Below are 26,521 nucleotides of genomic sequence, written 5' to 3'. Positions count from 1 at the left end.
CACCTGGATTATTTTACAGCCAATAAACTTTGTTCACCTGCTGCTCTGTTTCTAAAGGACGAATCCTTTTCCTGTCCACTTGAAAATCATCATTCTCACTGTCATGGAGAGATAACTTCTTTTTGGCAGCCAATTTCGAAGCCAGAGTTTCATTTTCCTTACATTCTGTAATTCATCAAAGAAAAAAGGAATGCATTAAATAAGGGCAGCAATCTAAAACCAGATTTTACTATAATTACACCTGATGTAGGTAACTGTATTGGACATTTCCAGAGCCATTAATCACCACAGAGATTTGAGGCAGGGCAGAAATATGTAGTACTCTATTATGATGGCAAAAAAACACCCCTGACTGGAAAGCAAAAAAAAAACCAACAAAAAACCTGACAACTCAGGCTACAAATTGTATTTCCAGAAGAGATTTTTAGCTGCCTGTGCATGAAGTTACCTGTGTTTGGCAGGGGGCTTCCAGGTTTCATGGAAGTTGCTGTTTCACAGTGATTAGAAGGACAAGAAGCACCAGGATTCACACTCGCTGCAGCCTCGTTGCTCCTGGGTTGGGAATGACAGGTGCAGTGGCACGGGGGGGGTGGCTCTGCCTTCCTGTCCTCCTTCTGCCCCGAGGAGCTCAGCAGGGATTTCTCTGAGGGACAGACACAGGCATTTGGCTCTCACCAAAACCACTCAGGGCTCTGCAGGACAGCCCCACTTGCAGAGCAGTGCAGGTGAAGGCTCAGGTACCAGTTGTAAACCTGGTGTCTCTGCAAAGCTGACCCAGCTCCCACCACCCTCTGAAGAACTGCAGTTCTTCAGGCTGGAACCCCCTGCAGGAACCCAAACCACCTCTCTCCTTCAACTCCACCCACATCACTGCAACCCACAAGGATTTTCCTCCAAAGTTCCAACAGCCAAATAATTCCCTTATGAGACCTAAATCCCCCTCAGTACTCTTGGCCATCACTGCTTTGTGCTGCCAGTCAGGTAAGGTGTGTAATGGTGGGCAAAGACCTGAAATCCAAGGCTGATAAATTAAATTAAAGGCTGATAAACAGCAGCAATTCACCATTTTGGTAACAAAAGTTGGGCAAACAGCCACTGAGACAACTCACCATACAGAGATTGCTGCCATGATAATGCAGAGCAAAGTAATGCCAAGCTTTTCCCACTTCCTGTAGGGCTCTCCAGCAAACAGTGCTGCCTGGTATTTAAACCTTTCACAATCTTTAAGGAGAACAACAAGAGCAAAACCAGAATTAAGAGAAAGCAAAGCAGGTGTCTTTAGCTCATCTGAGAAATAACTTCTAGAAATAGGTCAGGACACCTGCTGTCCTGTGACAAGCAGAAAACCAACCCCCACAATCACCTTTAATAATAATAACAACAACCAAACCACTTGTCCCACAGAGAAAAAAAAAACAAAAACATTTCGAAATGGTTAAAACTCCTTAAAAATGTTTACATAGAAGTGCAACAATTCATTTTTAAAAACTCCAAAAAGGTGAAAACTTATTGAAATATTACTTTATTTTATTATTCTGTTTAAGAGACAGATGTTTTACTAAATCATTGTCCCTTCAAAGTTACATACATCTTCTATAACAGTATATCTAGATAAATAACCATATATATTACACAACACACAACTTGTTTCTTAGCATAAATGCTCATAAATCCAAAATGTACCTCAGCATTCCCTGGGCATGCTCCAGATATTGTCCAGCACAGAGAACAGTCAGTTGTTACAACCTAAATTCTCACGACACTGGAGGCTCTGAATTTAATATTCCAGTTTTTCTAAGTGCTGATAGAGAAACTGGAATTCCAAATGGTGGAAAACACTCTCAGTTTAGGAAATGTCAGTGTAAACTGTACTCACAGCATTCATCATAGCCAGCTGGGAGGGGTAAGCCTTGCAGGGGAAGAGGATCTTCACCCCCCCAATGGTGTATTCTGCCCCCTCAGAAGGCATTGCCACTTCTTCCTCCCCTTTACTTCAGGTTTAGAACTGCAATAAAAAAAAAATACTATTAGCAAGTCAATAGTAACAACCAGATAAAGCCTGAAAGAACATATAACAACAAATAAAAACATGGAGAAGCAGTTAATCTGGGAATAGTTCAGGACAACAACAGAACTGAAATGCAGGAATTCACACCACACACCAGCAGTTCTGACTTGGTCTTCATTACAAACAAGAACAACCTGCCACCAGCTAATGAGTAACATCAGCAGTTTAAATAAAACCACGATGAACTGCACACACCAGTTCAGATTCCATCAGCCAGACTGGAGATCATTGGGATAAAAACTCAAAAGCCACAGGGAAAAAGTATTTCAGGATTTTTAGTTACTGAATATCAACCAGATTTTCAATTCTGCAGCTCCATCAGCCTGAACTCCAAGACACTGCAAACTCCATAGACAAAGTTGTCAACAGTAGCTTGTACCATCCCTCTTATAATAATGAAAAATAAAACCAGACACTGACTTTAAATATGTTTAAAAACGAACACTTTTCTTCCCCAAATAACACAGTAACTACTCGGGGGGAAATGGGGTGTCAGTCACTTTACTATTCTGTGATTATTACCTTCAATATCTCTCACTCTGGATAATAAAAGACAATTTCCCTATCACGCTAAAAAGTTGAAACTAGTGAACTAAAAATACTGAAGAGGCACAGATGGCTTTAAAAAAAGACCAGTTTTTTTAAACACACAAGGTTGGGGTTTTTTCTTATAGGTTTTCAGCCTTGAGTAATAGAGCATGTTTAAAGTGGTAGATTCCAGGTGATAAATCAACTCACTAACCTGTGTCCTCATCTGACTTTCAGTTAAATATATGTATCCAAAAACACCAATATACGGCATGATTCAGCTTCATCATCGAGATTCTTCACACGAAAACGCAATCCTAAGAAAAGGAGATTGATGACATGAGTTTGCATCCTAGGAAGGGTGGATGGAAGGACTTCCCCACGAAAAGGCTTTTCCCCCACACATTCGGGGGGGGCTCCTCAATGAAGGATAACTCCGAGTTAAGTTTGCCCGTGAGGCGGTGGGAAGCTCGGGGACACCGCAGAGCCCCCCCCGTGGAGTGTCAGCCCGGCCGGGAGCGCTCTGGGCGCGCCGGGGCCGCCCCTGAGCGCAGCCTCACCGCCGCCTCGGCCCCGGGCGGAGCGGTTCTGCCTCCTGAGGAAGTGGTGCCGCTTCAACCCAGCCCCCAGAGCGGCACCTGGGCGCTGTTTTCCTGTGTGTGCCCAGCCCCGGCCCCGCTCCCCTCACGGTCCCCACCAGCGGCCCCGAAGTCTCCTCAGCGCCCTCCGTCCTTCCCGCCTCCGCCCCAGCCAATCAGCTGACAGGAAAGGGCCGCGCGCCTCCAATCGGCGAGCCGCACACTGCGCTGCTCCCGCCTTCCTCCCTGAGTGCCGGGAGCCAATCGCAGCGCGCTTTGTTGGCTTCCGGGTTGCGCGCGTTGCTAAGCAACCGCCTGTTTAGTGGGGGAGAACCGTATTGAGAAATAATAAAGTATTTTATTGTTTATATTGTATTATATTACATTTTACATTATATTATATTTAACTATATCTTTTACATTATCTTATATTATATATAATTATATTTTACATCTATTATTATTATTGCTCTTGTATTATTGGCCATTATTATTGGCTACTATTATTATTATCAGGTTTTATTACTATTGGGTATTATTACCATTATTGTCATTATCCTTGTTTTCAGTATTATTATTATCATCCTTGTTTTAAGGGCAGTGCACAGAAAACACCCTGGAAATACTGTTGGAAGTAGGAAAATAAAATAATGTATGGAAATAAAAAATTAATAGTTTTTGTAGAGTCAATGCTTTTTATTTAAATACCACTACAGCATATAAAATTACACTTGGAACTGAGGGAAAAAAATACATACATTTAGATTATTTACATAATTTACAGTAAGATGACAAAAATCCCCTCGGTGGGCTCAGGCCTTGTATGGAAAAGAACAACCAACTCCAAGATGGAGCACAAAGGATTTGGCTTTCTGAGCTGCCTGGAACTGCTTTGGCCATTCCTTCTTTTATTCCTTTGCACACTCATTCTCGACACCAATTTCTTTTTTAAGTCTTACCCTGATGACAACTTAAGAAAGCTCTGCACTTGTTTCTTCAAGTCTTTCTCATCACTTTTTAAGTTAAAAAACCCAAAATCATCTGAGTTGCATGAAAAATACCCATTCTTTAAAAAGCACATTTATACAACTCATTTTTACTATTAATCCTTTTTTTTTAAAGCAACTTTTAGACTGGTTTCAAACTCTCAGTGAAGGCTGGTTATCTTTAAATGAAGCTCCTGATCTCACAAACTGAAATTTTGACCAATACTTTGACACACAAATAAAGAGTTAAAACATTTTCTAAGCATTCAGTGTGATGGTGCAAGTTATTGGCACCACTTTTTCAAGTATTCCTCAAAGTACTTTATTCCATCTTGCTCTGCAAGGCTCTGGAACAGCAGCTCTTTTAACTCATTTGAATCTCCAAGTTTTCTTACCTATCATTTTGCTGTTTGCTCACCACATTAAATACTCACTTTTCAATGTCCTAAGAGCCTTTCAGCTGTGTTGCTGTATCACCTGAAAATCACTCTCAGTTCCACTGGGAATTATTTCCTGATCCCATCACCCTCAGAAGTTTTCACTGGAAGCAACATGAGCCTCTGGAAAGAATTTTCTCCTCAGCCGTAGCTGAATCAAATGGATCAAAAACGTGGATTTCTGCTCCAGCTCCTCAGTGCACTTTCACAGCTTTCTCCAAATTTAGGCACAGTGGACAGTGGGACAAGCTCCAAACTAACCTGAGCTGTTCCTAAACCCCACTGACACTCATGTTAATGATCTCAATGATGGTGTTTTCCACACACTGGCACAGCCGAACGTCGGGGTCCAGGCTTGCCACGTCCCTGGACCAGCTTTTGGTAGAGGAGTCTTTACAAAGTCCTGAGACATCATGTGGTTTCTCCTTCAGTTGCTGGAGACCTGGAAAATAAGGTAGAAGCAGCAAATTACATCTAAATAAATAAAGTAAGTATTGAAAGTTGTTATTTTACACTCCTAACACAGGTACGTGTGATGAGATTGCAAATCTGAGCCATCACTCTTTTATTCACCAGGCTTCACTCCACAGGTCATTTCTAGAGACAATGCAGCATTTCTTTGCCATTTACCTATGTCTGACTGCTTTGGGGTTTTTTTATATTCCTTTTCAATTTTTTTCAGGATGAATATCCCAGCACAGACAGCAGCAGGGGACCTGTTATTACATGAGCAGAGCATTTGCCTTTAGACAAAAAAAAAAAAAAAAAAAGACAAAAACCTGCTCAAGATCAACTGAGAAAGTAAAACAGCCAATCCCTGCTCACACAATCACTGTGGATTTATCCAACTACACCAAGTCTAAGACTTCAGGCAGCACCTTTGACTTTGCATTTCCAACAGATAAGGAAGATTTCCAGGGCCACTGTGCCTCAGCTGAGGGGCTGAGATGCCCTTGTGTTCCAAAAACCAGTGGCCTCTGCTCATGTCATTAATCCTTAGCCCACAAGGGCAAGTTCTCTGCACAACACTTGCATGCAGGGATCCATCTTGTAATGATACAGGCAGGGAAATAAAAGAGAAGGAAAAGTTTAACAAATGAGTACTTTCAGCCCCTGTAACCTCTAAATTCTCTCATCAATCCAGTAAAGCCATCTGTCCCTACTCCTTCTGTATTTAAAAGGGAACAACAGTAAATCCCATGCACACTCAAACTTTTCAAACATTACCACAGGTTTCCCCCTGGGACCACGATGTTATTTCTGAAATAAAGGCACTTGACTTACGAGTGATGATGGGGTCGAAGTCTCGTGTCTGTGTAGCAACGTCAGAGGCACAAACTTGTCCTATCTGGATCAGCAGAGACATAATATCCTCATAGAGGGGAGGAAAGGCTTGGCAGAAGGACACCAAACAAGGCAGGGTTGGCATAAAGAACACGTAGCGCTTAGACTGGGTCAGAACTGCCAGAGAGGAGGACACGGGTAAGCAAAACGAAATTGTTATAAAAATCCTGTCAAAAACTGTCCTTACATTTACAATACTAATTGCCACAAGAGTGGCATTTAGACAAAACTGCATTCAACTGAGACAAAACATCCTGACTCGGACAAGGAGGAATTTGGGGGCTGCTGGAGCACTCACCTGTGAGCAGGGTTCCCATCACGTTGATGGCTAAACGAGCCACACTGAGGGATTTAGGGAGTGCATACTGGATACACAGGTGGGAAAGTAACTGGATGGCAAATATCTGGCAAGCAGGTGAAAGGCAAAAAGAGAAATAAGCAATAAAGTTACAAATTGCTTGCAGTTTCACGTAACTTACAAGTTAGTAAATATTCTCTATTTTACCAAGAAATCAAAGCTGAAAAAGCCTTAATAATAGTTATGGCGATTTTTTCCCTGCTAATATTAAGAAAAATAACCCCCACAAATATAACATTAATCAAAGTGACAGCATTAGTGTTTCAGATTCTCCCCTACAGACACAGATTGTTCCAACATTAATGGTGAGCAACAAAGCAACAAACAACTTCCAACCCAAGCCTTGTCAAAGCTGTTTGGGTCTGGTGTGTTCTCCTTTTAACCCTAGTGGAGTGTCTTCCCATCAGCAGGAACTTAGTACTGAGAAGGGATTAAATAAACTATAAAGTTGGCTTGATGTGGCAAACTGGCCTAGTGGGAGGTGTCCCTGCCCATGGCAGGAGGGGTCAGAATTAAATTATATTTAAGGTCCCTTCCAACACAAACCATTCCATGATTCTATACAGAAACAGAGGAAATTTTAGCCCAACAAATTCCAGTTACCTACAATGCCAGGCCTTTAATTTAAGGTAAAAGTGCTACAAATATTACTTGAATAGCCCAGGCAAGTTAGAACAGGATGTTTTCAGTGGCTGTTTTCTCTCCTCAGGATTAACTACCCACAGTGATTCCCAAACCAGGTGACTGCACAGTACCTGTTTTTCAAGTTCAGGCTGGGCAATGAGCTCTGGAATGAAATCCAGACAGATGTGCATGGATGGAATCCCTGCCACTGTCAGTGCCAGCAGTTCACATGGATAACCCTGTGGGATTAAGGAAAGAGATGTGTCAGTGTGTCACAGGCTGGGTACAAACCCAGGGACCAGATCAGTTCTTTGCCCTCAACACTCGGTGTATTATTTGCACAGAAACCCTTCCTCCACTCCCCAGACACAACCAGACTGCAATGACCCTTTCCTTCCTTGTCTTTCCCATGTTCCAAACTTCACCAGCAGCCCCAATTTCCTCATTTCACAGCTGCACCATAATGACTTTTTTAGTACTTAATCAGTTCCAGGTCAAGGCAAATTAACTCCTTGTAAAGAGTGTGCCATCTGGCAAGGAGCAATTTAACATCCATTAAAAACACATTTATATTTTAAAAATTGCTAATCTTTCCCCTCTTCTTTCTTTTTTTTTTTGAAGGTGCACAGCTGCTTTGGCAGGGACAACCTTCCTCCTTCCACTCCAAAGAGATAAACTGTGCCCTAACAAAAAGGAGAGATAAGATGTTTACATCGGAAGCCAAATTAGTTTTGAATAATGGGAACACTGATTTAAACACGTGGCCAGAGAAATAACCCACAGAAGATGTGGAACAAAAAGATGTGGAACAAGTAATTAGAAGATGATTAGGCCAGTTTTCCTTGGCCTAGATGGACAAACTATAAAAAAGGGCAGAGGTACAAATGAAGTACATGTTTATTGATGAGGAACAGGCAGTTTAAGTGCTCCCTTCTCCCTACAACAGAGTCCAAACACTGAAACGGGGAGGAAATACAAGTAATAGAAATTTGGTGGGACAGGAGCAGAGAAGTGGGTCATTATCATTCCTGAGGAACACAAGGACAGCATCCAGCACCTGTGACCACTTCACTTGGCTCTTCCCTGACCTGAGGAACAACAAGAGAACCAAAGCAGCGCGAGGCAGACCTGGAAGTGCACGAGTTTGACGAGGTTGGGGTCAGCGATGTACATCTGGTGCAGCAAGGAGCAGATGAGGCACTGCACCTCCCTCAGGTTACACAGCAGACCCTCCTCTTCCTCGGCCTCAGCACCCATGGGACTGTGGGCACCCAGCAGCAAATCATCAGAGCTGCTACCCTGGCCCTTCTCCTCCTCGGTGGGCAAGCAGATCTCCAGAAGGATCTGCACAGCAGCGCTGTCCTGGGGAGAAAATGAGCCACAGAACAAGCATGAAACCCCCCCAGTGAAATAAGAAAAATCAAGCACAGAGTAATGACAATTTAAGAAACAGAAGGCTGTCAGGTGAGCAGGATTTCTGGCTGTAGAATCTTTAAATACAGAATGAAAACGCTCAGCTCGAGAATCATAAATCTCCCACTCCACAGTGCTGCTGCTGCTCTGGAATAACACTGGGCAGATGATCAGGCACAGGTTTGTCACATTTATTCATGTTCACTGCTCCAAACCCAAGGACAGAAAGAGCCTCTGGATAACACAAGCAAGAAGGCAAAAGGGCTAGGAAGCAGAATTCTTCTGTTCCAACAGAAAAGCCACTGTCCAAGCAGTAAAACCAACACAGTGCTTCAGAGCAGGATATGGGAAAAAGAAAATGCTTAACAACCTGAATACAGAGGCAGTTTTCCATGGTAACAGAATTTGGTAAAAAAAGAAATCAAATGCCTTCCTTTTTAATTTCCTATTTCATCACTGTCTTTCCTCACATGGCTTGATATCCATTTCTCCCCCCTTACCTGAGCAGCAAGCAAAGCATTTTTTAATTCTTCTCTTGTAACTTCTGGGGCCTCTGGACCCATTGCATTGTTTTGGGATGGCCTGATGTCCTGCTCTGCTGTTTCTTTGAGGTGAGAGTTGAGGTAAGCTTTGGAAGCAAGGAGATACCCATTCAACATGTGCAAAATTATATCCATCAGGGGAGGGCTCCTGATACGGAACACAGGATAAAACAAAGACATTTCAGTAGGCAGAACAATAAACAGTGATAGCATGAACAAACTAAAAGCACTCCCAAGGGCTCCTCTGGGAGTCTGGTTCACAGGAAAGCTGCTTTTCCTGACCCAGAAGAAGCTTCCATTCAGTCCCACTTCTCTCATGCACAGACATGTAAATACACCCTCTGCCAGCACAAGGAACTGCTGAAGGGCCTCACTTCTGATGGACAAAGGAAACTTGAGAAGGGTCAGATGTACATAAAATAAGGGAAAATAATTATCTGAATGATGGGGGGAAATAAGGCAGAGCAGCTCTGAACTGCTTCCATAACACTGAGAGTTTTGAGATCACACTGCATTATAAATCTCCCTAACAGTTAGAGAAATGTAGGATTTTCAATTTGCATCCAGGGCTGAAGGGACACACATTTAAATATTTCACCCATGGATTGGGGATGACAGGTGTCATTAACAGAAACTCAAAAACTAGAGGAGCTGGAGCAACTCACACGAAAATTGGATGCACAGCTCAGTTGCTAAAGGGCAAAGGGGGACAGATGCATACAAACAAGAGTATGAAAAACAAATCAAGTTGACTATTAGCCATTTATTATGACCAAAAGGATAATAAAAGAGGGGGAAAATAAACCACAACTGACAGGAAACGTGAACTAGAACACACAAGGAATATCATCATGGCTAGGCTTCGCGAACGAAGATTTGTGAAGGCACTATCCACATTTGCAGCAGGCACGTAAAGCCAGGGCTAAAGGACATTTAAAGCCATTATTTTTAGAACAACAGATGCCATTTTCTTCATTACTGTGAAAAAGCAAAGTTGTAATTCACAAATTGTGACTCATTGTTTGCATTATTCCACGTTCTCCTTAAAAGCTGGTGCATTGCTACTGATTATGATCATTTTTACTACCTCAGTTCTCAGTTTATCCTTCTGCATCAGAGCCATAAAGCAGCACCACAGCTCCTCCTCTGGCCCCCCTGACATCTGCAGGAACCAATTCCTAAGAACTGCTAAGAATTCCTGGGGAAATGAAGCAAATCTGCTTTTGTCACACCCATCAAGCGCCCAGTGGCAGAAACTGGCACCCAAAAAGCTGGGCCACCCACAGGCCCCAGAGGGGTGGCAGGGACAGTGTGAGGTGGGAGGATGTCCCAGCTCCCACCTCGGCCACCGGCACGTGGCAGCCGCCATTTCAAACCTGCTGCAGTGTCCCTTGGCCACAGACCCACACACCCAGAGCCAAAATGGAGGCCTGTGGCCAAAGCCCGACGTTCCCAAGCCACAGCTGGGTGTGAGGCTGTCCAACGAGACACTCAGTGGACAGCAGGACACGCTGAACCTCATGGGATCGGTTTGAAGAGATGTTCTGAAGTACTGAGAGCTTTTCTAAGTTTCCTGGGAGACACCTTTATGTTCAGCATTGGCTGTGTGGCACCACAGAACACGAGAAGCTCAGGGAGGGAGACACTCACCTGTGGACTCTCTGGTCACACCTCAGGACGATCAGGGGGTCAATCATCAGATCATTCTGGGTGTATTTCTGCTGTCGGACTATTTTTCCTGAGGGCTGCAGAGCATTAACAGTCATCACCCACAACCTAAAAGGAGAATATTTTCATGGGGTTTTTTAGTAGATAGTCCATGTAAGAAAAGGGATCCCTGAAGCATCTGGACATTCACTGATCTCAGCTCTATTTTTCTAAGCCTATCAAGGAGCAAACAGCCCTTGTAGTTAACCAAGACACAGCTGACTTACTGGAATTACAGCAACCAAACTGTTTTCACTGCAATACAGCACCTACTTCACAAAAAAAGGCATGTTTTTACCAAAGTAAGTTCATGTTTCATCGGTAATTCATCATAAACAATACACACTATAAAACCATCCTCCTGTATTTTAAGTCAGCTGGTGACTTCCTTCTGCCTGGGAACAAGAACCACCTTCCTTTTGAATGCAAAGGTTCAAAATTGCAACAGAACAAAAGGGAATGCAGCTCCAACACATTCCACTCAGTCACAACCTCCAATTTCCCAGCTAAGGGCATTGTGTCATTATTTTTAAAACAGAAAGGGGTTGGAACTGGATGATCTTTGAAGTCCCTTCCACCCCAAACCATTCTATGATTCTATGATTCTATCTGCAACAAGGAACCGAGCAGTGTTTTGTTCCCACCTTCTGGGCATCACAGTGTTCAGGACCATCCAGAGTTTGTTGACAGCCTGCAGGATGCCCCGAGGGACCCCAGTGTCCAGCAGGAGATTCATGTTCGACGTCAGCACCTCCGCGTATGGGATCAGCTCCCCAGCTGAGAGAAGGGTCAGGTGTTCCAAGATCTGCATCAGCTGGGTGTGATTTCCAGGCAGCATGGAAAAGGCTGGAAAGCAAAGACAACGGGATCCTGGTAAAACTGGACTTCTGGCATTTTTTCTGCTGGCCAGCAGAACATTTGGGTTTTAGGAAACGCAGTATGACCAACGCGCTTCCAAATCCACCGCACCCCAACAAATTCGGAAAGAATGAACTTCAAATGAAGTTATTTACCTTCTTGGAGCTGTTTGGGAGAGTGGTTCTTGGCCATGTTGGTGAGGAGCATCCTCCTCAGCAAGGCATCAGTGCCTGTGATCTGCTCCTCACAGATCCAGTCGTCCACGATGCACAGGTGGGGGTAGTTGGTGGCGAGGAGTCGCAGCAGAGCAGAGTGCAAACCTTGGGGGGCATCAAAAGAGTTCACAGCTTAGATCTGAGCAGCTGCACCTTCCACCTGAACACATCTGGGCCCTTCACTTCAACCACAGAATCACTGCCAAGAAGCTCAAGGAGTTTGCACGTTCACAGCCTGATATTCCAATGCCAACAGAGAGGAAGAGTTACCTTTTGGAAAGTCACCTGTAGTAATTCAGTCTGGAATAATTAAACATTCTTGGGCAATTCCTACTCTAAAACCTGCCCTAGGTAGGTAAGACCTACTCTAAAAAGAATCCCTTCTCCCATTTTCACTGTAACTCTTCCAACAGCTCTGTAATCTCTCTAGTTACTGACTGGTTTTAAAGAAAAGGGAAAGAAAGGCAAACTGTGAAAGAAGCAACAGCCACTGAGCTGGAAACACTTTCTGCCTCCCTTTTCATGCACATCAGACCTTCACACACAGATTTACCTCCCAGCTCCTGCTGCAGCCCCTGTGCCTGCCTGATGAGGTACTTGATTGGAATCTGATCCATTAATGCTGAAGAGTAAGACTTGGGTTTCTTCTGCATGGCAGCTGCGAGGGAACAGGACAAGAAACCAGTTACAGCTGGAAACAAGTGAAAATGTAAAGCACTTATCTCTATATTATCCAGGTAAAATAGAGAAAATCCCAAATAACACCTCGTTCCTGTCAAAGTATTAAAATAAGCTCTTCAGGAAGCTGTTTCTGTGAACATTTCCATCTGAAGATTTCCCCGATATTTAGATTTGTTCTCAGTATTTCTATAGTGTCTTTGACCAAGCCCAGCTGATTTTCAGATCATAGCTCAAAGCTGCTCATTTTTTATTCAAGGTTTTTTATTCTTAAAAAAAACCTGGTTATCAGTTGGTACCTGGAATTCAAACTGTCAGGACACACAACAGCCTGTCATGAGGTGGAATTTATAAATGCAGGGAGAACTCTAACTGACTTTATAGTATTTCAAGCTTTCTTAAATAACATCAACTGATGACTATTGGAAGTTTTACCCCCTAAAAAGAGCTTGTAAATACACCCACCAGATATAAATATTCTGTTTTCACTGGGGTTTAACTCTGTCAATAAACCACACAATATTCTGGTAGAATTTCAGTTTCAATGGTAAAAAAAAGGATCATTCAGCATCATCAACTACAAAACTGCCAACCTAAAGAAATGTGTGTGCAAGTTCAATAACACGTGAATAAATGAAGATCTCAATTAATTAAGAAGTCTTTTTTAATTTTTCCTGTTTCCATTAGATGGTCACAACTATTTCCAGTAACTTTTTGGCCAGGTTGGGACCTTTTTTTTCATCTGGAAAACAAATTACTCAGCCACAGAGTTTTAGCAGAAACTTGATCTCCTGGATTTCTAAATCAACAAATTTACCACAGGAATCTAAACTTTTTATGCTTGAATCTGAGAGCACTGTTGATTTTTCCTCCCTTAGCATCTGATTTCCAGCTAATTTGCCTCCCCCCGATGCTCTCACACATACCCAGAATCTTTGTGTTGGCCAGAAGTGCTTCCTCATAGGACAGGACGTAGTAGAGGACGAGCAGTTGGGTGGTGATGCTGTAGCGCTGAGTGAGACGGGCATTCTCCCCCTGGGCAGAAAACCACACACAAAGGTCATGCTGCACTCCTGATCCTTGAGAAAACAGGGATTTACCCACAGATACGAACATGGCACTAACAAGATTCACCTCAAAACACGTGATTATCGCTGTGGCAGGAGGCAGTTCACAGGCAGCAAAGACAAAAGTGAAGGGACTTAGAGAATGTGTCGATCGCACACGAAATCCTGAATCAAACGTTCACACCGAAGCACAGCAAAGAACCAAACAAATCATTTACCCCAGAGAGGCCCTGGAAAACATTCAGTATCTCCTGCTCTGTGACAGGCTGGTTGGTGGCCTCGGGGTTGGATTTGGATGCAGGAGTCAGGATGGAGTTGATGTAGACATCGATGAGAGGGAGCAGCTGAGGGTGCAGAGGGGTGGTGGTTTCGCAGAGCTGCCGATAGATCCAGTCCTAGGAGAGAACATCTCATGGCATGAGTGGCTGCCAAGCTGGAGGGCAGTTTGTTTTGCCTGCAAGTACCTCCCCCTTCACCTTCAACCAGTCACAAAAACTATAACTAAACGAGGCTTTGACTTTGAAAGTGTACTATCAGTTCTGAGTTGGTCATAAGCTGTGTACCCTGGACCCTGCTCTGGACAGACTCACAAATAAAGCTCATCTTGGCTGGAAAATCATTCTAAAATTTTATTAACCACAGATGGGGAGAGAGACAATGAATTTATTAGTTTTCACTTCACTCAATTGTGGTCTCTGGATTACAGAGCTACAGCTAAGCACCCTAACACAATACACAGATCCTCCTTAAATTACGTGATAGTGGGGCATAAGATCGATCAAGAATTCTGCTCCTGTGACTCAACCAAAAAACCTCATTAACATCCAGAAATGTGAACTGAAACAAAAGGAAGGTCCTACCTTAATGGACACTTTGTGCTTGGTGAAGGAACGACTCTTGAGCAGCTGGTAAATGCAGTGGATGGGCAAGAAGCCAGTGATGTTGGCACTGAGGTTGCCCGTGACGGGCACTCGCACTGCGTGGGCTGTGACAACCTGCAGGGAAGGGACAATTAACACACAAACACCCCAAAGATCCACCCAGTGCCCCAGGGGACAGAGTCACACAGCTACAGCCTGTCCTGGCATTTCCTTATTTTTGGTGGTTTGGAAGTTGAATGAAAGGGAAAAAAGGGAAGCAGGGGGGAAAAAAACCCCTTGGGCTGAAAATACCTGTTCAGTGAAAATCTCCTGTGTGAAGATTGTCTTCATTCTGCTGAGCGAGCTGGGCTTGATAACAATCTGAAATAAGGAACAAACTACTCAGAAGTGCAGGTTTTAGCTTTCTCATAAGCAAGGACTGCAAATTTATTTTATAAACTGGTGACTTTTAGCCTCTTAAAACTGGGATACCAGGAAAACATTCACATCTATACTTCAAGTGTCAAAGAAAAATATTTAAAAATGTCACAAGTTCATCACTCCATGTCTCCCCTGTCCTAAAAACTCCTTACCCAGCTTTTACCTTTGATGAGACATTTTTCATGAGAGTAAATTGTTGGTAATTTCCTGACATTAATTATTACATATATATATTTCTTCACTTAAAATTAAAAGTTTGCAGCTCAGTTTGGAAACTACTGGAACTCATCTTCTAAAGAGTTCATTCCTTGCAAATAATGACTCAAACAAGTCAGCACTTTTTGCAGATACTTTTATCACAGCATTCCTCTGTATCCAGAGGCAGGAGTAACTTAATGTTCTTCCAGAGGAATTATTGGATAATTACCTATTTTTTTCAGGTTATCTTTGCTTTAAGCATAACAGCCAACCTAATGTTTTTTCTATCAAAACTAAAGGAAAAACAAAAGCATAAAAACAGGGTAAAAAGTTGATTTTAACCTTCATTCCCAAGGTGGAGCAGACCAAGTCAATGATGGCACTGAGCTGGTTACTGTGGAAATACATGGCCACCAGGAGAAGCATCTCTCCAAAGGAAGCAGACACACCAGAAATGCTGAGGATAACAAAGGGGAAGAGTTAGTTTCCAACAGCACACAAGTAAATGTGAGATGACTGCAACCATTAAAACAAAACAAGCCTTCTTTCACCTCTCAAAGTAGGCTTCTTCCTTTATCATCCAGCTAAGCCACATCACCATGAGTTGCTCCTGTTCTGGGGTGCTGCACAAAGGAAATCCATAAAAGGTCATTTTCAAAAAAAAAAAAAAAACAAAAAACCAGCCTGCATTTGAATCACAATTACTACCAGAAAAGCCAGTATTTGAGGAGCCTTCCAGGAGACTTTTTGCCACTTTCTCTTTAGCATCCAACAGCTGATAACAGTGATATTTAGCACAAGGGTCAGTCCAAGTGCCAGGGAACTTCCTGGCTGGAATGCAGCCAGCAGAGAGCTACACCCCTTAAATATCTGCACTGCTACTCTTTTGAACAAGGTCTTTAAAGAATTTAGCCATCAACTTGCTCCATGGAAAAGTGAACTAGTCAGGCCTGCTTCAGTCTTCAAAAACTAAGTCTTAAACTAAGCTAATGCCCTTGTCTCAAAAGATTTGCTGTAAACAAGAGGGAGAACAGAGTGAAATATCCCTTTACTCATTACAGAGTGAGACAAATCCCTTCCATCAACATACAGAGACTTATATAAAAACTATATAAAGATTTATCTGAAATTAGAGGAGAAAAACTGTGCAGCTGAATGGTGCTAAACCAGTAAAATCCTTATAAAGCTTCTGCTTTACTGGGAGGTACCTGACCAGGGTGGAGAAGGCCAGGAGCATGCAGAAGGACAGGGACACAAAGCGGACACCAGCAGGAGTTGCAGGAGGGCGGCTGGTCATGAGCTGCAGGAGCTGCTCAGCTTCTTCATCAGTTGGCCTGGACAGGACAGAAAACAAAACAAATTCAATATGTGATTCAATTCAACAGTGAAGATATTTCCAGTCTCATCACAGTGGTTAAAGACTGAATTTTCCCTGTTATTGAATCTGTTCATCAAGTTGCTATCAATGAGTATCGACATTAGCTGGTAATTCTCGCTGGACTTTAAGACATAAAAATCTCTGTTAAGACACAACAACGGTGGAAAAACTCCTCCAGGATATCATCTTGCCTAGCAGTACAAAATACTTAAATTAAAACTAACAATGTGTAAAGATGCTACACTAGCATGCTCTAAAAAAGTAAAAGGAATAGAAATTCAAAATTCGTACAGTGACAGAACAATCAGCTACTTTCTCTTCTCCACACTGCTCCAACCATGTGGGCTTAGATCTATTTTAAGTAGTCTGCAGAAGTGAATTGGCAGCAATAAAGAGCCTCCCCTGGCACACTGAGATTGGTGAGTGCTGCCGTGTCGAGGGCACGGTGGCACTGAGACACAGCTCAGGAGAGAAGTGCCCACAGCCCTGAACCTCTGCTGAGATAGGAACAGACGTGACAGACAGAGCTGAGCAAACCCCAGAGCAAGAGAAGGGTCATTACTTGAGCCCAGCAATGCCCATGAGGGCGCAGTAGAGGCGTAACAAGGCGCTGGCCTTCACCACGTGCTCCTCCTTCAGCCCCGAGTACACGGACACGTTGGGCTCCGTGTCGGCGTCGGCCTCCTCCACGATGTGGGTGCTGCGGACCGTGGGCAGGATCCCCATGAGCTCCAGGAGCAGCTGCCTCCTCATCTGCCACAGCACAGAACTGATATTGTCTCTCTTTCTCTGTGTGAGAGGTTAAAAGGTGAGAACGAGCGTGTGAAATCCATCCCAAACAACACCAAATTCATCCCGTCGATGTATTACAAAGAGCTTCCGTAATGATGAAGTCAAGGTTGCTCTCTTTTAATCATTTTTTTACAGTTTTCAGTACCAGGGTGACAGGCAACACCACAGCTTCTTACACCAAAACACAAGCTTTAACTAAGTCAACCAAGCACGTCAAGGTGCACCTTCCTGGTGAGAACACTGAGGATGAACATGTTTATCAGGCAAACATTACAAACATACAGTTCCCCGGTTTCCAGGCCTAAAAACCTCTCAGAGGAACAACCAAACAGCTGCTGCCTTCAGGGACACCATTTATAGACCTGACGGTCCCATAAGAGGAGGTTGCCCTGTAAAGGTTCCTCCTTAAACAGGATTTATGTGCATTCAGACAAATATGGGTGTCCACAGCCAGAAGGGTTTCAGCAAGCTACCTGAATGTATCTTTTAAAGCAGAATATCCAAAGATTTTCATACCTGTTGGCCATTTCGGATAAAAGTCCCAAACCAAGTCCGAACCTTTGCATTTGTTCCAAGCAGCAGCCCACTGACAAAGCACACCAGGTCACTCACTCCATCATCTGAAGATTCGTTTTTGGTGTGATCCAAGGTCAAAGCCACGCCAAGACCTGGCAGGTGGCACTCTTCCACCTAGGTAAAATGATTTTTGTGGGTTATAAAGCTCTTATTTACAATTCAAGGGTCATAGTTATGATTCTCATGCCAGACTCACCACCATGCCCCGGACCCTCAGAGCTTGGGAAGGGTTCATCTTGCACAGGTGGCGAAGGGCTTCTGTTCTCCGCCGGCCTCCAACACTCTCCTCATCCTGCCGCTCCCCGTTCTTAATCAAACCTCTGCAGACTTAAATATCCAACAGGAGCTGTCAGGACACCTGCCCTTTCCAAGAGAAAGCCACACACTGGCACAGGTTGCCCAGAGAAGCTGTGGCTGCCCCAGCCCTGGAAGCGTCCAAGGCCAGGTTGGACGGGGCTTGGAGCAGCCTGGGATAGTGGAAGGTGTCAGTGTTGGAACTAAATGTCTTTCAGTTCCCTTCCAACCCAAACCATTCTGTGATAAACACAAACACACCAAGCCAAGCTGTTCTATTCAGCTCACCATGATTTATTAGCTGGGCCACACAAACCTGGTTTGGGCAAGAACTCATGAGCTGCATTCTAGAAGCAGAACAAGGTTGTTCTCCCCAGATAAATTACAGGGTCATTAGAGATTTATGCATCACCCAGTTACTACTCACACCTCACCTAATGTAACCTGGGCACCTGGCAGTCCTGGAGTCTGAAATCTTAGTGTCAGGTAAGGGGTGCCAAACATGCACCATCAATACAAATTTTCACCTCATAAAATGTCTCAGTGCAAGGGACAAGAACTGTCAGCAAGGCTAGAGCAGCTTTGTAGTCCCAGCCTGAGCCAGCCTTTTTAACTAACCTACAGATGAAAAGCTGTGACAAGCAGGCTGCAAAAAATGGGAATCAACATGATGGGAGGGCAACCCATCAGCACCTCTAGGTGTAACTGCATTCAAATTATACTTCACAAGCCAAACACTCTCCAGTTCAAACATGGACAACATGTGGTTTAGAGAATTAACTGTACTGCTAGAAATCATTTCAGACCTGTAGCAGGAGCTGGACAAGAAGAAGCTGTGACTCACCCTCGTTGAAGCTGTCAGGGACATTGGCCACCAGAAGGCACAGGAACCAGGCCCCGTTTTTAACGTGCAGCAGAGCTTCAGCCACATCCACTATGGGCAACAGGGAGGGCAGCTCTGCATGAGAAGAGGGTGTTAGAAGTCACAATGTTTCACTGTAAGACAAGTGAAACCTTGTTTTCAATACACATTTAAATAACCCCCTCGAAATAAGGAGTGGATAATCAATCTACGATCTGCCCTTCTTTTCAAAGAGCTGCACAGCTCAGATTAACCTGAAATCCTCACAATGGCTCCAAAAGTTATTTTGTTACACTTGTAAGAGGTCAAAAACCACAGTAAATACAGAATATCAACCTGCTTGCAAAATGCAGAGAACATCTGCTGCCTCCTCCAGGTAAACGGGACTCTCGAAGAGCTCGGAAGATTTGAGAAAAAACTCGCCATTTGATTCTGAAACCTGCAAGACAATATATTTATCATCACTGAATGGGTTCTATGAAGTGATTTGTCTAAATCTGCTTTAAATCCAGCGGATTTAATAGATTAAAAACTGTCAAAAATGTACAGCTATCAACACAGAACAAGCAGGAGAAGTGTTTACAATAAGAAATATTTACTACTGGAAATACTTCAGTATGGATGGTATCACTGCTTCTTTACAGAAGAAGGAGAAATAGCTCACTGACAATTCTAAAAACTTCCTAAGTTTACACAAGGAAAATAAAATGCTGGGGTGGACAAGTGAAATATGGTGGCTAATACCACACTGCAATAGGGGCAAAGAACTGGATGGAGACAAGTCATAATCTCATTTTCAAATACGATTTCTGCACTAATACATCACCAAATCACATTATATTCGAGTACAGCATATTACAGAGTCTGTATCACATTAGCAAAGACTTGGCTTGTTCTGAGGAAGAAAGACTTCCTCTAGTAAAGTGGGTTCACAAGGAATTTAATCACAAGCCACTGTTTAATAAGACTGAGGCTTTGAGTCTTGATGAAGCAGGTAAGGACCGAAGAGTGCTCACACCAGCACCAGAAACAACCAAACATCTCACCAACCCATCCAGAGCACATTTTCACCACCCTAAACTCTACAGACATCCAGATATGGACAAGTTTACCTTATTCATAATGGCCAGGAGCTCGCTCAGCACCAGCCGGAGCCGCCGAGGGGAATCGCTGTGCTCGAATTCCAGCGTCAGCCCGTGCTGCAGCTGGGACACCAGGATGCTTTCTCCACTGCCACCTCCTAGCTTGTGCCTGACACACAATTAACAACTATGAAATGTTTCTGCAAACGTAGAAATGTCCTCGCTTAAAGGAAGGACATAATTCTGAAGGGATCTCTTCTATCACGACAAAGACCAAGAAGGAGTGTTATAAGTGCAGTACATGAAACCTAATTGGGTAGCTTATCAAAATTTGAAGTGCTGCTGTTCCCCAGCAGCTCAAACAGTCAGGGAAGTGCATCCACATGACCTGTCTGTTCAATCCCTCACAGCTTTCCCAGATCCTCCCCAGCCGGGGCAGCTCCCAGTGCATCCCAGTCCCTCACCCACCGTGAGGGCTGGAGCCGGCAGAGAAGGTCCCAGGACAGACAACTAAACCCGGCTCCCTGTCAACCCCCGGGGCTTTCCTAAGAGATCATCAAGGGACACGAAGGGCAGCAACAACTGTGAGGGCTGGAAAAGCCGCACAGCGCTGCCTCCAGATCTCCGCGTTACCGGAGCTGCTGCTCCTTGCTGGCGTCCTGCTCCAGCGCGTGGAAGTCCACGGACAGCAGCGCCACGATGGAGTTCACCGCCTCGACCCCCGAGAGCAGCCGCAGGATCAGCTTCTTGTCCTGCGCCCAGCTCTGGCTCTGGTCGGCGGGCGCGCACAGCGCCATCCGCACCAGGCAGGGCAGCAGCAGCCGCAGCTCGGGGTCGCTCAGCGCGGCCAAGCGAACCACGTCCACCTTCTGCATGGCCTCGAAGGCGTAGGGGCTCACGAACTGCAGCGCCGAGCAGTCGGACATGGCGGCGGCACCAGCTCCCTCACGGCTCCGCTCCCGCGCCCGCCCGCCGCCACCGCCCGCACTACCGGGGGAAGAGGGAAGTGACGCCACGGCGGGAGGGCTGAGGGGAGGGGAGGGCTGGGGGAGGACGGAGGCGGATGAAGGATGAGGGGTAGGAAGGGCTGAGAGGAGGAAGGCTGAGGGGTGGGAAGGGCTGAAGGAGGGAGGGGCTGAGGGAGAAAGAGGGCTGAGGGGAGTGAAGGATGAGGGGCAGGAAAGGCTGAGGGAGGAAGGCCGGGAAGGGTAAGGGGAGAGAAGGCTCAGGGGCAGGAAGAGCTGAGGGGGGAAAAGGCTGAGGGACAGGAGGGCTGAGGGCAGGAAGGCTAAAGAGGAGAAAGGCTGAGGTTGCGCTGCCCCCGCAATAAACCCACACCACAATCAAGGCTTCATGAATAATTTATTCCATTTGAAATTATTTTTGTTTTTTTTTTTTGGTTTTGTTTTTGTTTTTTTTTTTAAAAAGTATAAACCTTTTTTTTTTTTTTAACGTTTCATTTCCTCGATCACAATTTTGTACAACTCAGTGTTTATGGCATTCGGCAGCAATAGTGTTTGTTCCTTTAAATCGCTTTTTATTTCTGTGTTTGTCACAATGATGAGCACAGGGCACAGGGCTGTGTGAGGCTCCCTGGCGTGTCCAGCCGTGCCAAGGCGGCTCCCGGCATATCCAGCTGTGCCAGAGGCATTGGAGCAGCTCCTGGACCTGTCCAGCTGTGTTGGAGCAGCTCCTGGACCTGTCCAGCTGTGCTGGAGGGGTGTCAGGGCAGCTCCTCGGTGTGTCCAGCCGTGCCAGAGCGGTGTTGGAAAGGCTCCCCAGTGCATCCAGCCGTGCCAGAGCGGTGTTGGAAGGACTCCCCAGTGCATCCAGCCATGCCAGAGCGGCTCCCTGGTGTGTCCAGCCGTGCCATGGGGCGTTGGAGCAGCTCCCCGGTGTGTCCACCCGTGCCGGAGGGGCGACATGTCCAGTCACGAGGCCACAGGCTGCGTCCTCCCAACCCGGCGCTCGGCGAGGTCCTCACGTCCAGTTGACTCGGAAAAACCTAAAGCTCGATGAGTAACGTCCTGAAAAAGTGACCCTGAGGATTGTAGTAGGTCCCAAATCCAGTTTTACTGTAAATTAAGCTTTACTCCACTGAAAATAAAAAGTACACCCACAAATAATAATAAAAAAACCCCTTTAAGTACGAAGCATAGTCCTGGGTCCTTTACTTAAAAAAAAACCAAAACAAACTAACAAACAAACCAACAAAAACCATAATAAAAGAAAACCACCTTCCCAGCTGGAGGTTGCAAGACAGTAATGCTGTACAATGTCACCTTAATGAATGAATTCTCCAAAGAAACCCAGCTCAAAACAAGGTTTATGCAGCATTACTACCCAAACAGGCTGATATGCGGTGCCATACTGTTGTGCAGCAAATTATATGGTGCAATAGCTTTTTTTTTTTTAAAGGTTTTACTCTTATTTTTGAAAGCTTTAAAATAATGCAACGTAATATTTTGATATTACAGTATTAACAAATAGTGCTTGATTAAAGACATCGGCAAGTCTTCATAGCAACACACGAAGTTAAAATTACCATCAGAGGTAAATACAGAAATACAATAACTGACAGCTAGGTAAGAACATAGCTGAGGATTTAATTATAAATCCATTCATGTTTAATTATTTCAGAGAATGTTAGAAAGATCTAAATGTTACAGCTACTTTGAAAGGGTTGTTACAAGTACAGCTGGTGGCCTTGCTGGTCGAGCAACAGGGTCTTCAGAAACCTGATTCAAATAGTAGTGAGTCAAAGGTGACTAAAAGGCTTAAATACAGTCATATCTGGGTAAAAATACATATTTTTAATTGGAATGGAAGGACCTCAGCTTCTTTTTTCACTGGAGGACATAAACCTCCACAGCTACTTAAAAGCACTGCCAGGAACATTTTCATGCAAGACCACTCTGAAAAGCTGTAGCTGAAATTTTCAACTGGTTAAGCTTGTACTTGCTAAACAACCCGAGTTACTGGATTGTGACAATTTTATTTATACACCAGCTATTATGTGCACTTAAAATAGTTAAATGAAAGTAGCTAACAACAAAATATGCCCACTATAGTAGTTGGCTCCACGGTGCTGGCAGGTTTGATATGTACAGTGCCGGCTGGGACTATCACTCCAGAAATGGCCCTTCTAATCTTTCATAGTGGTTATAATATTATCATTTACTTTAATTGCATTTGAGGTGGGGAGTGGGAAACTGGCAGCTTTCACAGTAGGAGAGTTTCACAGGGAAGGCTGGTCCAGGTAACAGAATACAGTTACACCAACGTTCAGGAAGCTGATTCACTTACCTTTAGGAACACAAGGCAGCTTTAACACAAACAAAGCCACACCAAAAACCCAGCCCTTGGAACTTGGTTGACTGAGCCAGGGTTAAAAATGACCACTTAGCAACAAAGCTCGAAAGGAAAAAAAAAAAAAAAAAGGACATACACTTGGAAAATTCCAGTTTTAGGAGCACTTTTCCACTTCAAAAAATCTCAGCCAAATGAGAGAAAACCTTCCGTAAGACAATAATGTGCCGTTTAATCTGCGGCGCGTCACCGAGGTAAAGTCATGGACAGACCCAGTTTGGAACTCTATTTATCAAAATAGGCTAAACTTCTGATTGCACTCGTGTTGTCCTGAAGAAACGACCGAAAATTTTCGTCACCAACTGTACAACTTCTTTATACAAAACCCGAAAAGTCGCTCGTGTTGTATGTACACGATTCAGGGAGACTGTTGGTACGAGAAAGCAGCCCAGGCAGGGATTCTGCAGTTACGAAACGAGAGTTTTCGTGAGCACAGGAAGTTTGGTAAACGCAAGCAAAATTCTTCCTTGTGGAGGATTAACAGCAGGTGCACAAATGGATCTTAAAACTTGCTCCTTTACAGGTTTAAACCAGAGACAGACAGTATTAAGACCCAGGACACGGGTTATCGTGACAGGCTCCCGTGAGCGCTGCAGGAGTTCAGTTTTTCATCTGGCAGTCAGATAAGGAACCCAGAAAAAGCATCTGCAGCTGCTCTTCAGCACCCGTAGGGGCTATTTTAGAGCAGCATCAGACATTTGGCATGTGCTAGGAAAAAGGAAGGAAACTACTGAGAAAAAATGGTGGCTGTAGCTGGAGGGAGACGTTTAGGAAAGCCCTGTGGTTTGTCAGTCCCTTCCTCGGAGAGGGCAAAGCCTCCTTGGCACACGCCCCAGCCAGAGCCTGAAAACGGGATCCGGGGAAGGCCAGACACTGATACTTGGGACCTTCCCCACAGTGCCAAAAGGACATGGGAAAGGAAAATGTTCGGGGTTTCGTGCTGTTTGTTTTACTAGTGGAATAAAATCTGAATACCAGAATTCACTGAGAATCTATATACACCACATTTTAGTTAAACACACACCAATCTTAAAGTCAAGATTGACTATTTTTGCATTTGTGCAATGGCTAGAGCTGGGCTAAATTTCAGCCTCTACAGGAGACTTTGGATCAGGGCAGAGCTTCCCGTGTGTTCCGCCTCAGATTCGCAGTTCATCGCAAATGTGGAAGCAACCAATGCAGCGAGCACAGGGCCAAGAATATCCAGGGAACAACAATGCACAACAGATATTCTTGGAATATTAGAACTCGTGTTCCTGGAAGTGGATCTGAGAATCTAGCCACAGCCCTGAACCATAACACAAACTTCAGTTGAAGAGTTTATTCGTTTTATTCTCACTACAAGTTAAACCACCTACAATATCACTTATATATTGCCATTGTTACTCTGGAAAGGTGTGATATAAAATGCTGTAAGACCCGGTACCTTTTCAATTTATATAAACACAGTGAACTTCATTACTGTACATGTACTCTGCAACTACAGCTTAGCTGTAAATCCCCCACACACAATGGTATGGACATTAACCCCTCTATCCCCATTAAACTGTACATCAAGACAATACAAATTTACTGTCCCCACCCACCCCTTACAAAAAAATAATACTCTAAAAGCAACCTACTGCAACTTTTAATTAAGACGATTACATATATTTTAGACCAATTGCTTTAAAGCAAGAAGGCAGTATAAACCTTCTAGGAAAATTTTTATAAAAGAGGTTAAGAAATATAAGACAATTTATACATTTAAAAACTTACAATAAATAAGAGATGCAGGCATTTTTGAATACTAAGTACTATTATCCAATAAAAGAACATCTTGATGTTCTGAAGCCATAGGTTGAAACTTAATTGTTCCTCACGTTTCTTCTCATCTCCATGCTTTTAAAATTCATTAACCATGACTGGGTACTATGGCTCATTACTCTTCACAAATACTGTGGCCGGGGAAAAATGGTTAATTTTGCTACTAAAAATGTTATAATACACTTTCTGATCATCATTCTGAAGCGTCCCCCATAGTCAGTGACTCACAGACAGCAGGGCGGTGGCTGCCCCTCTCACAAGTCAAAACAATATTTGCTGGAAGTAACAAGATTCATACCCCATCACAAACAAGTTGCACTGAGAAGAATTATAACTTAGTCCTGCAGTGAAATATCCCTTTTCCTCATTTTTGTCTTGCAAAATTCAGATGAAGATCACAGCATATTCATGATAAAGTTATACAACTGATTCAGCACCACAAAATGAATTGGGAGACATGACCGTCTGTCCTGGGTTGCAGGATCACAGGTTAGCCAGGAGAGTGCATTGTACTGTTCCAGAACAAACCTGAAAAACAAACAACCTGCTGTCAGGCCAACAGATTCTCTCATCAGGATTTCACAGCCCTAATTTACGATAATCCAGCTTCTTTGGCACTAAAAACATGAAATAGGTTAGCCAACATTCTGAAATAACATGTCTTCCCAATTATTACAAGCAGCTCAAAGCTAAACTTGCTTTCAGTGGAAAGCTGTCATTGTAATTGTCTCTGCTTAATTCATGTCAAGAGGTTCATATATTACAAAAATACAAAGCAAAAAAATCTGTTGTTTTCTCAACAAGTGTCCCATGTTTGTTTACACGAGTCTGGGCTCCTTCCTTCAGCATTTCAGATTTTCCACAACATTCTGGTTTAACTACTACTGCCTTCTGTGTTAGACATCAAACTCTCTTCTATTTGAGAAATTCAGTGTCTTTCAGACATTTTCAGTTGCACCCAACTCTGACTAGTTAAAGAAGGGCTTAGAGATGTTTGGGTTTAACTCCACTGTTCTGTGACACGTAATCACTTAAAGCACAGCTATTTCCCTGGCTCTGGGATGCACTGAGGATATCAGCAGCACAAAAAAAAAACTAACAGCCAGGCAAACAGACATGGAGCTTCACTGCAGCAGCACTGAAATGAAAGGCATGTTCTTTTTGCAGGTACATACCTGAGCACATCAGAAGTTTGATTAGAATCAAGTGGATGGGAGTGTTTACTGTGGAGTAGCTCGTCTGATTGCACTGAAGGCACGTGGAGGTGCAAAGAGGCCTGAGAAGGAAGAAGGAAACCAGAAGTTACTGCCCTGTCCAACTACACCGTATTTTCTTCCCCCCACGTTGTAGGCCTGAAACTTGCAGTCACCTTCTCTCTCCAACACACAAACCAAAACAAACCTTATCCCTAAGCCATCAACAAGGAATTATCGGTATATAAAGGTTTTCTTGACATTCAC

The 26,521-nt window shown here is 44.0% G+C and overlaps 3 protein-coding genes across 5 annotated transcripts in view; all 3 read right to left on the bottom strand.

The window, feature by feature from the left end:
- BRIP1 (BRCA1 interacting protein C-terminal helicase 1) overlaps window positions 1–3,331 on the bottom strand; it is a 96,329-nt gene extending 92,998 nt beyond the window's left edge. For both annotated transcript variants that reach the window (XM_032707695.1, XM_032707696.1), the window contains exons 1-6: window positions 3,235–3,331; window positions 2,811–2,913; window positions 1,877–2,005; window positions 1,110–1,221; window positions 449–643; window positions 38–165 (exon numbers count right to left, since the gene is read on the bottom strand). In XM_032707695.1, the coding sequence (XP_032563586.1) occupies window positions 38–165; window positions 449–643; window positions 1,110–1,221; window positions 1,877–1,969 (528 nt within the window). In that variant the 5' untranslated portion in view covers window positions 1,970–2,005; window positions 2,811–2,913; window positions 3,235–3,331. The remainder of the gene's footprint in view (window positions 1–37; window positions 166–448; window positions 644–1,109; window positions 1,222–1,876; window positions 2,006–2,810; window positions 2,914–3,234) is intronic.
- Window positions 3,332–3,855: 524 nt separating this feature from the next.
- INTS2 (integrator complex subunit 2) lies at window positions 3,856–20,875 on the bottom strand. Of its 2 annotated transcripts, none has more exons than XM_032707710.1 (24): window positions 20,520–20,875; window positions 19,917–20,055; window positions 19,141–19,243; window positions 18,787–18,900; window positions 17,845–17,975; window positions 17,589–17,762; window positions 16,843–17,069; window positions 16,111–16,236; window positions 15,454–15,525; window positions 15,245–15,359; window positions 14,576–14,644; window positions 14,264–14,398; window positions 13,622–13,798; window positions 13,263–13,371; window positions 12,212–12,316; window positions 11,599–11,763; window positions 11,230–11,431; window positions 10,529–10,654; window positions 8,837–9,026; window positions 8,052–8,285; window positions 7,055–7,162; window positions 6,240–6,345; window positions 5,882–6,058; window positions 3,856–5,039 (listed from the first exon to the last, which is right to left on the bottom strand). In XM_032707710.1, the coding sequence occupies exons 1-24, from the start codon at window positions 20,810–20,812 to the stop codon at window positions 4,870–4,872; spliced, it is 3,567 nt and encodes a 1,188-aa protein (XP_032563601.1). In that variant the 5' UTR covers window positions 20,813–20,875; the 3' UTR covers window positions 3,856–4,869. The 2 variants fall into 2 exon arrangements, with proteins under 2 accessions (XP_032563601.1, XP_032563602.1); XM_032707711.1 differs by having other exon boundaries at window positions 16,843–17,033.
- Window positions 20,876–21,231: 356 nt separating this feature from the next.
- Window positions 21,232–26,521, bottom strand: part of MED13 (mediator complex subunit 13) — a 54,031-nt gene continuing 48,741 nt past the window's right edge. The window contains exons 29-30 of the mRNA XM_032707340.1: window positions 26,237–26,337; window positions 21,232–25,589 (exon numbers count right to left, since the gene is read on the bottom strand). Of these exons, the coding sequence (XP_032563231.1) occupies window positions 25,457–25,589; window positions 26,237–26,337 (234 nt within the window). The 3' untranslated portion in view covers window positions 21,232–25,456. The remainder of the gene's footprint in view (window positions 25,590–26,236; window positions 26,338–26,521) is intronic.

The sequence above is a fragment of the Chiroxiphia lanceolata genome, chromosome 20 (genome assembly GCF_009829145.1).
Source record: "Chiroxiphia lanceolata isolate bChiLan1 chromosome 20, bChiLan1.pri, whole genome shotgun sequence".
In the NCBI taxonomy this organism is placed as follows: domain Eukaryota; kingdom Metazoa; phylum Chordata; class Aves; order Passeriformes; family Pipridae; genus Chiroxiphia; species Chiroxiphia lanceolata.
This window is presented reverse-complemented; position numbering and strand designations above follow the sequence as displayed.